This window comes from Vulpes vulpes, chromosome 13 (genome assembly GCF_048418805.1).
Source record: "Vulpes vulpes isolate BD-2025 chromosome 13, VulVul3, whole genome shotgun sequence".
NCBI classification, from domain to species: domain Eukaryota; kingdom Metazoa; phylum Chordata; class Mammalia; order Carnivora; family Canidae; genus Vulpes; species Vulpes vulpes.
Genome location: NC_132792.1, coordinates 42,667,911 through 42,680,146, shown reverse-complemented (window position 1 = coordinate 42,680,146; position 12,236 = coordinate 42,667,911). Strand labels below are relative to the sequence as shown.

Sequence of the window (12,236 nt, the reverse complement as noted above, 5' to 3'; positions counted from 1 at the left end):
ATTTCTTGCTAAAGATGCCAGTGGTTTAAGAAATGTATTTTGTCAAAGCCATTGGATTTTTAAAAATCATTTATTCTATTCCTTATGTTTAACAACATTCCCCACCTTTAGACAGTGATGTGCTGGTAAATCTTTAACAAGCAACTCTTGGAACAGGGGGCAATGAGGTAAGTTGGTGGAGAAGCGCTGCTAGTAGTTTTTGCCCATTTACATTGTGTAAATATTTGTACCATGACTCATTCCAAACACCAACACTGTCATTAATCATGGAGTTAAGAAGCTATGAAACAATTGACATATTGAAGACTTGTCAAAAGAGCTGGGACCCCTGGGTGACTCAGTGGTTGAGTGTCTGCCTTCAGCTCAGGTTGTGATCCCGGGGCCCTGGGATTGAGTCCCGCATCGGGCTCCCTGCATGGAGCCTGCTTCTCCCTCTGTCTGTGTCTCTGCCTCCCTCTGGGTCTCTCATGAATAAATAAATAAAATCTTTAAAAAAAAAAAAAAAGGAGCTGGTATAAGCTGGCTCCAGCTCACTACTGCCTTTAAAGAAATCACATAAATTTTATTTTCTATGACAGATATATTCAAAAGTATCTGCATAGGAACCATTTAAATATTGATTTCCATGGTAAATTGCAAACATCAGTCTTACTAATAAAACTTCTTATATTTAACTGTGTAAGAAAATGCCTAATCTATTATATATATTTTATATATGTACATCATGAATTATCAAACGTTTGTAAGAAAGCTTATCTGATCATTTAATTGTTAGCAGGAGACTTTTATACTCTGAAAATATAACACAATGTTCAAATTGGATAAAAGTGTGCTTACGAATCTTAAAAAGTATTCAAGGAAATACATGTCATGAATCAAATAATGAGCCAAATCTCTTAGCCACTCTTTTAATATTGATCTAGTAATTCTGTCTCTGTAGCTCTAAGCAAAATGAAATAACAGTATCTATACACCAGTTATTATAGTGCCCACCTGTGTGTGTGTCTATACGAGTATGTGTGCGTGTGTATTTATGGGGACTAAGAGATAGAAGGAATAAGTATCAATCAACATGCTACTCTTTACCTTTGCTTTGCTTTTTCTTTTTCCTGTAGCCTTATTCCTCTCCTGTCTGTGATAATGAGCAGGGCACACTCTATCTGAGGGCGTAAATAAGAGCCTTTGCGCATTTGTAGAGGTAGGTCCCATGTTTAATTAGGCAAATAGTGATTGTTAATGATTCCTACTGAGCGGTCAGTGGATGAGCTAAGTTGTGGTTACCTTAAATTTTGTTTAAAGTTCTAATTTGCTGTTTTGGGCCGATGGAAGCAGAGCCTGAACCTACTCTTAACTTCTTAGCCCTCCTTTCTGTGAAACAGAAAACAGGAACAGGAGAAACAGGAAAGCAGAAGGAACTACTGGAGTGCCTGGCACACAGTAGGTCCTCAACATATGCTGGTTGACTGGGAGAAGGAGGAGTTTGAAATCTCAAATACCATCAGTGTTCATTTACAGCTGCCCATATGGAGTACTCAGAATGAATCATTTCTACTTTTTGGAATCCACATCCTACAAGGCTACTTTTGCATGAAGCCTTGAGCCATCAAGGCTCAAGAGATATTTGCTTCTTATAAATTCCCATTTGTCTGCCAGTCCAATCCTTGGCAGTCAGAGACGGGCTCCTAGAAACAATGGAGAGTATTTTCCTTACATGTGTATCACCCACTACAATGTTGAAACCTTGCAGTGGGAACTGCATTTGAATAAGTATGTTTTAAAAAGTTTCCCTGAACTGAGACCGTGCTCTATAGTTATTATTTCATGTAATAAATATGAATATAGATCTAAAGGTGAAACTTGGAAACAAATCCTATCCCTGAATACCTTTTTACGAATATATTAAAAATTACTTGGTAGCAGTTCTCTTTTTTGCTAACAATTACTGCTGTAAGTAAATGTTTGGTGTTCATTCTATATTTTCCACTCACCTCTTTTTATCTTTGAGCAGCAGTCTTAAAAATACATAATTTCCCTTACACTTCCCTCCAGGGCTAACTGAGAAACAACCATATTTCCACGTTTTTGTAGGGAAAATCATGGGCATTTTATTTTTTTTTCATTAACGTATAGTGTATTATTAGTTTCGGAGGTAGAGTTCAGTGATTCATCAATTGTATGTAACATCCAGGGCTTGTTACATCACGTGCCCTTTTTAATGCCACGGGCATCTTAAATAGCAAAATTACTCCAATTAAGAATTTATTTCCTCAGAGAATTTCATAATCATTCATGGATTGGAGTTTATTTGATAGACTGTGCCTACTAACAGTGAAGCAACCTTCCCTTACGTGGCCGGAGAGCCATATCACCCCTTAAGGGACTTCGGACATGGTCTATCGTTGCTGAGAAATAAGTCATTTCACATGAGGGAACTGTGGCCATAAAGACATCAGCAAATAAGAGCTCGTGGTTCATGATGTCCTGAGTAAATTTTTTTTCCCCGACATCACAAAACAGGGCTCTACCTCTGGGCATATCCCTGGAGGGAGTAGTGGGATAGAGTGGAAAGAGTGCTGTTCAGAATGCCTGGAGGCCTCAATTCAAGTCTGTCTTTGGCACAGCCTTGTGAGTATTCTTTCAAAATCTTGATGATTGCCAAGTTTCATCAGTTTGTGTCTCTGTGGAATAATAGGTCATTAGCCCATCCATCCCCTCTTCCCCTCTGAATTTTGTAATAATTACCTGAAGTCACATTCAAATGATTAAAAGTTAGAGTTCAGAAGTCATTAGTAATTAAATGAAACATATGAAAACTGAAAAGTGTTTGGAATCAGTCTTGTTAAACATGAGGTCACCGCTGCCTTCCTCCAGTCAACCAAGTCAGCAGCAGAAATCTTGAAGAACTCTCCCCAACTCACGTCTGTCTCTGCTTCTCCTACAGAGGAAGCTTCACAGCCATGCCCAAGTGAGAAGTGCTTTTTAATCCTGGATTGCAGCGGAGTAACTTTCTTTGACTATTCTGGAGTCTCCATGCTTGTTGAGGTATTTACATGGCTTGTGTTTGGACTGATTCTTAACCTTTTCTTTGGTCAACAGGAGTTTTCACCAGCTACTCTCTCAGCCCCGGGGTCTTTGACTCCACTTGTTTCAGAACCTACCTCACCCATTCTCCCCAGAGGACATAGGACTCTAGGCCTCCCACTGCCATAGATTCTCTTCAGGAGATCCCATCAAGCTTCCGGTGTGTGTATATGTAGGGGCCTGAGTGGTGGTGGTGGGTAATCACATGGGCTGGTCAGAGAGAACAGGACACAGGCTTGAGATGTGGTGGGCATAGCACATGCTGGGCAGTCAGCTTACAGGCTTCTGGGAAGAAGAGTCCCCTCCGTGAGAAAGTGCCTCTGGTGATGGCAGGATGGTTTCTCTTACCCCCATGGATGGTGTAGTTTGACCAGATACCATATCTGATCTCTCAAATGGTCCCTAGTGCAGGCACTTTTCTCCATTCTGTTGGGTGATGGGGCTTACTTTTCTACTCCGTGATCTCCATGGTGTCTCCATGGTCCTGGTGCGCAAAAAATAAAACTGCTTATTTCTTTAAAATAAATGTAGCTTACAAGACATTTCCACAGAAGGAAGAACACCTAATTTTTCCAATTCAAGGAAATCTCAGACACTTCTGGCATATTTTCCTCTACTTTTTTTTGGGGGGGGGGGATGCTATGTCAACAGTAAATACCATGTCAACTAGGTCTCCTTTGTTCTCTCCCTCAGTGTCTTAAATTTGTTGGGGAGGGTCTTGAGGATGGAGCAACATCTGTTCCTCAACCATCCTTAGTCCTCCACCAGCTTCTGCTGCATGGAGCTCAGCTTACCTGTGTCTGGGTGTCTGCTCCCCACAGGTTCTCTATCCTCACCGCATACTCTCCCGCATGGGTGGCTTTCTATTCTGCCAAAAACGTAATCAAAATCCTGGGAACAATTTCTGGAGCTCTTTCTCTGCTTATCTCCCTCATTTCCATTACTCTCTCCCACGGATTTCACCCACCCAATCCTTTCTGAACTCTCTTCCGTCTGCTCAGCTCAGTGAAGCTCTTGCATTTTACTCAGGCGTCCATCACGCTCTGGCCCAGAAGCTGCTTTGTGCAGAAAGCTGAGCTCTCAGAGAGCTTGTCTCATCGATTTTCTTTCTCTCAGGGGACTCAGTCCTCTGCTCCCTGTTCCCACTGTCTGAAAACAGTTTGTGTATCTTTGTTCGGTTGCCTACATATTTATGGAGGAGGGGATAGTCTTGTGTTAGGTACTCGTCAGGGCAAGAAGCAGAAATTGGAAATAGACTTTTAAAGAGGGAAGATCAGTAGTTCCCTAAGGGCTTCACGTTGCGAGTGTCGGTTGTTTTCTGTGGTGTTGTGTAACTGTGCTATTTATAAATATAAATCGGAAATGTCTGACCTTCCAAAATCAAGATAGTGCAGGGTCAAAAAAAACAAACAAACAAGAAATATAGCACAAAGGTCAATTTTCCTATCACTTTCCTACGAAGATAGGGATGAGAAGATGGGGAGGGGAAGCTGCTCAGCGTGTGACAGTCAGAACATAGTCCCAGTCCTGTCACACTAGCCATGAAGTGTTGGGGAGCTCATTAACCCTCTCGGATCGCAATGTATTCACCTCATAAAAATTAGGGGGTGATTTTGTTTCAGTATGAGCAGATATTTAGAAAGCAAAAATGCAAAAACAGTTGAGTTTTAAATATCCTGGACTTCAGTCTAGTGGCTATTTTGGGTATGTCACCCCTTTTTTTTCCTACATAATATGCTTTTGTTTTCTTGTTGCTTACTGTAAAGACTCTGCACAATTTGGCATAGTTCAACCTAAATATGTCATATTTTCTTGTATCTAAATCTGGACTGTAGACAGATAGTTCTTCATGGGAGGGCTCCTTGTGTTCCGTATTTCTATTTCCTCTGTGTCACCAGGATCTAGAACAGTGCTCCTCAACTGTGCAGAAGGCTCATCTGGGGTGCTCTTCGACAACAGTCTTTTGGGCCCTGGTTTGGGTCCAGGAATCTTTATTTAAACAACCACAAGTGATTCTGAGGCAAGTGATCCAAGATCATATTTTGGAAAACACTAGATTAGGATTGTCCATTTACTGGAAAAAGACCAGGATATACAGTTTTTGTTTGATTGTATTTCACATTTATTTTGGATATTCTCAAATCTTCACTAGCTGTTCTCTTTTTATATTGCAAATCGGGATTAGAGTTAGTAGACAGGAGGAAATGGTTATCTATTCCCATTGAGTTTAGGATCAGACGTTGAAAATCCAGGGGAATCCAAATAATTCGGGTACTGAGCATGTTGAGAAAGAGTTTTTTGTTTTGTTTTGTTTTTTTCTTCTTTCCATTTGTCTTCACAGTTTTAAAATACACAATGGTATTATGGGATAAATCAACTGATGCATTTTATTTTCAAATTAGCAGAAAATAACATTTGCCCATGGCCTGGTGTTTTGCCTCACCAGCAATTTTGTGTCAATTTGCCCTTTTTAAATGTCCATATTACTATTTGGTTTATTTCATCATGGTTACAGTAAATTATGATGTATATTAAGAACATTGGCTTTAAAGATAGATAAATTCTGGGTCCAAATAGTAGCCATATAATGAATTCCATGATCTAGGCTTAATTATTTGCTTTTCTGTAAGCTGGCAGTAGACATACCCACTTCATCAAGTTATGAAGCTTAGCAATGATGTATTTCAAAGAAAGCACACAACAGTTTCTAGAAATTAATATGTACTCATAATTCTAGCTTTTATTATTTGTTTTTAATTTGCAAAAGTCATTTCTTAAGATGTAAGTGATATCATTGTGGCTAATAATAATGTTTTAGTTGCAGCCACTGGAAGAGGGTCCAGATAAAGAGCCACAGATTCTCTGGAGCCATGAATGAATGTCTTCCCGCTTCCTAACATTTCTGGATTATTTCCTTAGTCACTGTAGTGTTAGGAACATTCCCACATTCCCCTATGAGTTATAGGTTGAAGAAATGGAGTGACTTGTGTTTATTCTTCTCTTTAGGACACTGGGGAGGTCAATGAACTGGAGATTACGTTTATCAATATCAATAAACCGCCTGTAGCAATGTGTTTGTGCTTCCTGAGCTTGGGAAAAAGTCAAACACTGAGCAGTCACCTTGAATTAATCCTTTTAACTTATAAAAACAGTAGCCATTCATTTTGGCAAAGTCTCAGTCCATGTATTGTTTGTGTGCTTGTTTATTCATGCTTAGAGTGGGTTATTTTGTAATTATTTTGTAATCTCCTGTTATTTTGCAGTTCTTCTCACACATAACTGCTTACTTCAGGAACAATAGAAGGGGGAACATTTGGAGTGTTGTGTAAAAGCTTTTCTAACCAAATCCATCCTGCTGTTGATAAAACTTCTCAATTTATTTTCACTGAGTTTCATGGGTTGACTTTGATCAAGTCATGATCAATCTAGTCCTAGATTCCCAGGATCTACTATCCTGGGAATTTGAATCCACCTCTATCAAATGCTAAAACTTCAGATTTAGCCTTATATAGCTTTTTTCTGCTCTGAATTTAAATCAGGGCCTTCAGTAAATTGTCCCTACATGGTATCTTCTAGGATGTGAATGAGGCAAGACTCTAGAATATGTCAAGCGAATTAGTTAGGATCTCTCATCTTGTAGGACCTTTAAAAATAGAAGTTGGGCGATCCACCTTGGCTTCGATTATTTTGGTTCTCAGCTCACCGTGCACTGACGGGATCTGAGAGTCCATGAATATGTACAGATTGTTGTAAAATATTAAACTAAGCAGTGGGTCGGCAGTTTTCATCACTTTTATAAATGGGTCCTCGACTTCCAGTAAAAGGTAGAGAACAGCTTTCTGTCATTCTTATAGGGAAATAAATGTGTTTAATGTTTATTAGAGAAGTTTCATTTATTAGATGAAAATGTAGGGGGCCAGACTTAGTTGCAGGAAAGGTAAATACCCTGCTGCATTAATCTCGGGCTGGCGAAGTCTGCGGGGTAAGCCTGACTGTGTAGCAATACCTCCCTCTGGTGGTCTGACATCATAAACTTTGGCTTTTTGTTGTTTTTAACTAGAAATTCTCCTTTCATCTTCAGCCCATCTTTTCCTTTCCTGCCTGCTATCCTGAATTAATTATGAATATACCATTTTAAATCTTCCAGGTTTACATGGACTGTAAGAGCAGGAGTGTGGATGTATCGTTAGCCCATTGCACAGGTGAGGGAAGGTTCTGGGCTAACCTTGAATGTGATCCTTCTGCTGTTCCATCTGTCCTTATGTTACTTATGTTTTCTCGTAGCTTCCTTGATGAAAGCCATGAAGTACTGTGGAAACCCAGACTCAGAGAAACCAATTTCTTTTGAATCAGTATCTGCCGCGTTAAGTAATATCTATTCAAATAAGGTGAGCCATGAAAGCTGGCCTGCAGGAGTCATTAGACAAATTAGAATGTAGAATCAAAGGCTTTGCATTTTTTGGTATTAGTTTATCACCCCACTGGTATTTAAAACCTATTACAATTTTCCCCTTCCCAGAGCTCTCTGCCTACGGTAAAGGAATGTTTCCGTTCCTTACTTGGATCAGTTATGAACATTGTTTAATAATTTGGGTCTTTTAACAATATCATGGCTTAGAAGATTTAGGGATCACCTATTAAGTGCAAACTGCTTGCTTGTAAAGTAGCTGCTTCTTCCAGGATCTACTATCCTGGGAATTTGAATCCACCTCTGTCAAATGCTAAAACTTCAGATTTAGCCTTATATAGCTTTTTTCTACTCTTATACCCTTACTCTGAGTTCATATTGCCATCTTTGGAAACATTATTTGCAGAGCCCAGAACTGCCATGATATGAAGTGTCAAAGTAATCCTCCAAATACTGGGCTTTATAGTTAGTTTTAGAGCTGTTCCTAGAGCTTTGATTTCCTGAAATTTTTCTTTGACTTTGAATCATTCTGCTTTTCCTCATCCCTAGAACAGCATTTGGTGTTTCCCAGAGTCATCCCTATCCTATTCAATCACAACACTATGTATTTACAAAATAAAATAATAATGCACTGATTATTATTACTATTATTATTATATACATTTATTGAATGTCCATTATATTGCAGGAATAGCCTAAGAGCTTTACCTATATTAGTTCATTAGGCTTGCCACAACCTTGTGAGGTAGAGACTATTATTTAACCTATTTTAGAAATGAGGAAACTGAGGCCCGGGGAAATGATATCATTTGTAAGTGGGGGGAGCCGGTTTCAAAGGCAGCAGTCTGACCTTGGACTTGGAGCTTGCAGCCACCATCCTGTCTTGCCTCACAGAATGCCTGTCTGCTTAACTTGGCTGGACAGCTTGCATCAGCTGTTACTGTTCTTTGATTATAGTACCAATTTAAGCGTCGAACATGTGCTTATTTCTTCCTCTTCTATTTTAGAATTTGAGCAAACTCAGTGATCACAGTGAAGTCTGAGACCTTTTTCCTGCAATACAGCTCCTGCCTTAGTAACTGCCCTGAAGAGGCCATTCTCTGGCATTTTGCACCACCACTTTTGGCGTTGAGATCCTACGGATGACCTCTGCTTTAAGTATGATGTGACTTCATAAACACATAGCCACTGGTCAAGATTCACCAGCGGTTCTTTCTACTCTTTGTTAGTAAACAGAATTACTTAGTAGGTTACTGTATAGTTATTTTATAAAAACCAGTATGCATTTCGTTTTAGTGTACTGAAAGTTAAAACGTGAATTTATTTCCTTTGCCATGGTATTTTGTGTTTTATTTCTGTTTTGTTGTTAAGTCAACTTGCAAAATGAGAAACCCTTTGTCATAAGAGATTTAGAACATTTGCAAGCCATTTGTAAAAACCCAAGATCATCTGTAACTAATACATAAAAACAACTTAGCAAATGTGCCATTTCCCCCTCCAAAAAACCAAAAAAGCCATTAAACATCAGTAAGATTAAATGTTTCTTTATACAATATGATACGAAATTCACCGTAATTAAGTCAAACAAAAATGAATGACAAACTAGAAGCCATTGTTCGTCATGTCTTTCCATGCAAGGACGTCTTCAAGATTATTTTCCAGATAAGTATCCCAGTGAAACCAAGTTCTTGACATTAGTCTTTTTACTCTGAATATTAGAAATGCTTTGCCCTAAATTCTGCATTTCAACCCAATGAAGTCTGTTTTTACCTTAGGTTTTATTGGAGCTGGAGCGTATGAAAGTTGCACCTTTTATATTTTGTTATAAATGATGTTTAGACGAGAAAATAAATACTACCAGTAGAATAGCTTTGTGCTATTCTAACATACAATTATCTGTAGTAGTTTGGGACTTTCCTATTTCACAGAGACAGTCGATATAATGTAAGACATTTATCTCTCTATATTCATTTAGATAGATAAGTCTCCATAGTGTTTTTCCTTTTCTTTTCCTAGAGTAGGACTTAGATATGTGATTATCTATAAAAATACCAAATCAACAGCATAATTGACAAACACCGTAGGCCAGGGTGACTGGTATAAATTGTTGCTTTCATGCTTGTACGTATATTTTCAATCACGTACAATTACCCAGAGTTTCATATTTTTTATCAGACAATTTGATACAAAGAAATCTCATTTTCAAAGATAAGTCTGGTTAAGTTTGAAGGTATTGGAACTGTTCTTGAAATTACCAGTGTAACAGAGAGCCAGGTACTTTAAAGTGAATTTGAAAAGTAGGTTGAAAACAGAACTTAAAGACTGATCATTTGGGTATTTTTGTGGGCATCTGTATGAGAATTTGCCTGCCAAGTGACATACTGGTCCCTAGCAAATGTGTGGTAAACATTCATATGGCCCTTAATTTTCACATTAAACCATAGGTAGGACAATGTAATAAAATGAAAGGGAATAATACATGTTTTGAACTCATAACTTACCTCCCCCCACCATTTCAATTTTGGTTGACATGTGCTAAAAAGAAGTCTTTGTCCTAAAGGAAGCCTCATCACATCCTTTCATCACTAATTTGGATTGAAGTGAGTGAGGACAACTTTCATTCTCTTTAAATATCATTCCAAGAAAAAGTGGAAGTAACAGGTGGAGGTAAAATTTCCTTAGAGAAAGGAGTTTCTGTCTGCTTTGTCCATTTAAACTATCCCAGTGGTGGATGGTGGCAACATTTACCATCCGTAACCCATTGATGTTGGCACATAAAGATGAGTCAAATAAACTTAAGGAAAGAAAATCTATTTTGCTGTGTATAAATTGATATTTTGCTGTCCAGCTTTAGCCTATCACTGAATTCATGCACTGCAGGCATTTTATAATTTGTAAGAGATTGTGGGCCATGGATGAGCTCAAATTCATTACAGTTAATCAATGGATGCTTTGTTCTATTTTATTGTTAAAGATGACACAGTATTGTCTGAGCAGGTGTATTTGAATGCATTTCAGTATTTATAGTAGAAGTTTAGTGGATAAAACTTGAAAGCCAATAACTTAAGTGTCGAATGTTAATACTATTTTCCAAGTAAGGGAAGACCACGCACTGGGTAACGATCTTTGTTCTGTCTTCTTCTGCATGCCAAGGTCACAGTGACTTAACCTGGAAAAATGTATTGGAATTGAGTTCTGAGTGTCCAAAGTTGAATATGAGTTTTGTACACCCAGATTCTAAAATATACATATTTATTTCAAAGCAAGCATTAACAAAGGAACTATAATATGGTCTTGGTGCTAGAATGTTTCTGGTCATGTTGAATTATTTTTATGAGATCACCTTATTTTTATATATGATAAACTACTTCCAAGTTACTTATTATGGTGAAATAAAATTAGAAAAAATTAAAACTGACCTATAAGTGTTGAGGACCTAATAGAGTGACATATATAAATTAAGCATAAAATATGAAACCAGGAAAAGACCGTTAACATTACATTTATGCAAATTAAATGCCCTTAAATTTTACCATTTATCTTTCATTTTAAAGGTTATTTGCCCCCGATTATATGATTCAAGTGTTACAAGGTCTAGCTTGAACTACTTTGCGGTAATTTATGTGACAGCTCTCTATTCTATCAATGCGTGATGTAATGAGGAAAGAGATCTTTCTTTTTTAATGAAAACATTAATGTGTTAATACCCTGTATGGATAATGTTTGACATTTAGTGGTTACCAAAATATATTAGTATGTTGTTGAACATACATATGCCTTAGAAATGCACGTTTCTGTCTTCTGTGGGATGATGATCTAATTCGATATAGCATATGCTTTTTGGCAGTGAGTTTGTTGCCAGATTTCAAATAGGGAGTTAAGTGATGCCTTCACAATCCAAAGATTTTTAGTTAAAAATCATGTAGTCTAATATGCCACATTTATTTTTTATATTTTTCAATGCATTTAATTATCTCTTTTATAATTCTTTGTACTAACTCAGCATGTAACAAGCAATTTACAAGGAAATAAATTTAAATATGATAACTATTATGCTTGAATAGATTTGTGTCCATTATTTCAAAGTATTTACTCTCCTGCTAAGCAAATAATACATATTGCTTTCTTAGACTGACCACTGTGTGTTGAAAATTCTTGGAAGTATGAATTATTCTTGGTAATTTGTTCTTACGAAACATCAAGCTAGGATGGTAAGGATTATACCTTGATTTATGGGCTGCTAATAAGGACATTTTTTGCTGCAAGACAACATGGAAACAATCCTCTTTCACTGGGTTTATTATTTTTTTTATCTTTTATGTTCTAATTTTAATTAATCTATGTTAATTTTTATTTGTTTGGATTCTTCCTTTATGTGTTATTGTTTGTCTTTCCTGAGTTCTGAGGCCAGGTTCAGTAGTCTTCAGCTTTTTATTTTTATTTTTATTTATTTTTATTTTTTAATTTTTTTTTTTAGTCTTCAGCTTTTTAAAGGTTGCTGTTCCAAAGATAAGATAAGGCATGCTTTTAGGTGTTGGAGATACAATGGTGAATAAAACTACAAAAAAATTCCTGTCCTCATAGAGCTTACATTCTAACAAGGGAAAACAGGAAATAGATAAATTTAAAATATACGTATTGATCACATGTGCTAATAATAAGAATAAAGCAAGGAAAGAGAATAGGAAGGATGGTGGAGAGTGGGTGTCCTGGACAAGGTGGCAGGAACAGTGACCAATGGGAGGGT

The 12,236-nt window shown here is 37.4% G+C and overlaps 1 protein-coding gene across 2 annotated transcripts in view; it reads left to right on the top strand.

The window, feature by feature from the left end:
* SLC26A7 (solute carrier family 26 member 7) overlaps positions 1 to 11,542 on the top strand; it is a 114,159-nt gene extending 102,617 nt beyond the window's left edge. The window contains exons 16-19 of one of the 2 annotated variants that reach the window (XM_026013462.2): positions 2,942 to 3,042; positions 7,229 to 7,283; positions 7,366 to 7,469; positions 8,497 to 11,542. In XM_026013462.2, coding sequence (XP_025869247.1) covers positions 2,942 to 3,042; positions 7,229 to 7,283; positions 7,366 to 7,469; positions 8,497 to 8,532 — 296 coding nt within the window. In that variant the 3' untranslated portion in view covers positions 8,533 to 11,542. The remainder of the gene's footprint in view (positions 1 to 2,941; positions 3,043 to 7,228; positions 7,284 to 7,365; positions 7,470 to 8,496) is intronic. The other variant, XR_011996581.1, reaches the window with a different exon arrangement.
* Positions 11,543 to 12,236: the final 694 nt, after the last annotated feature.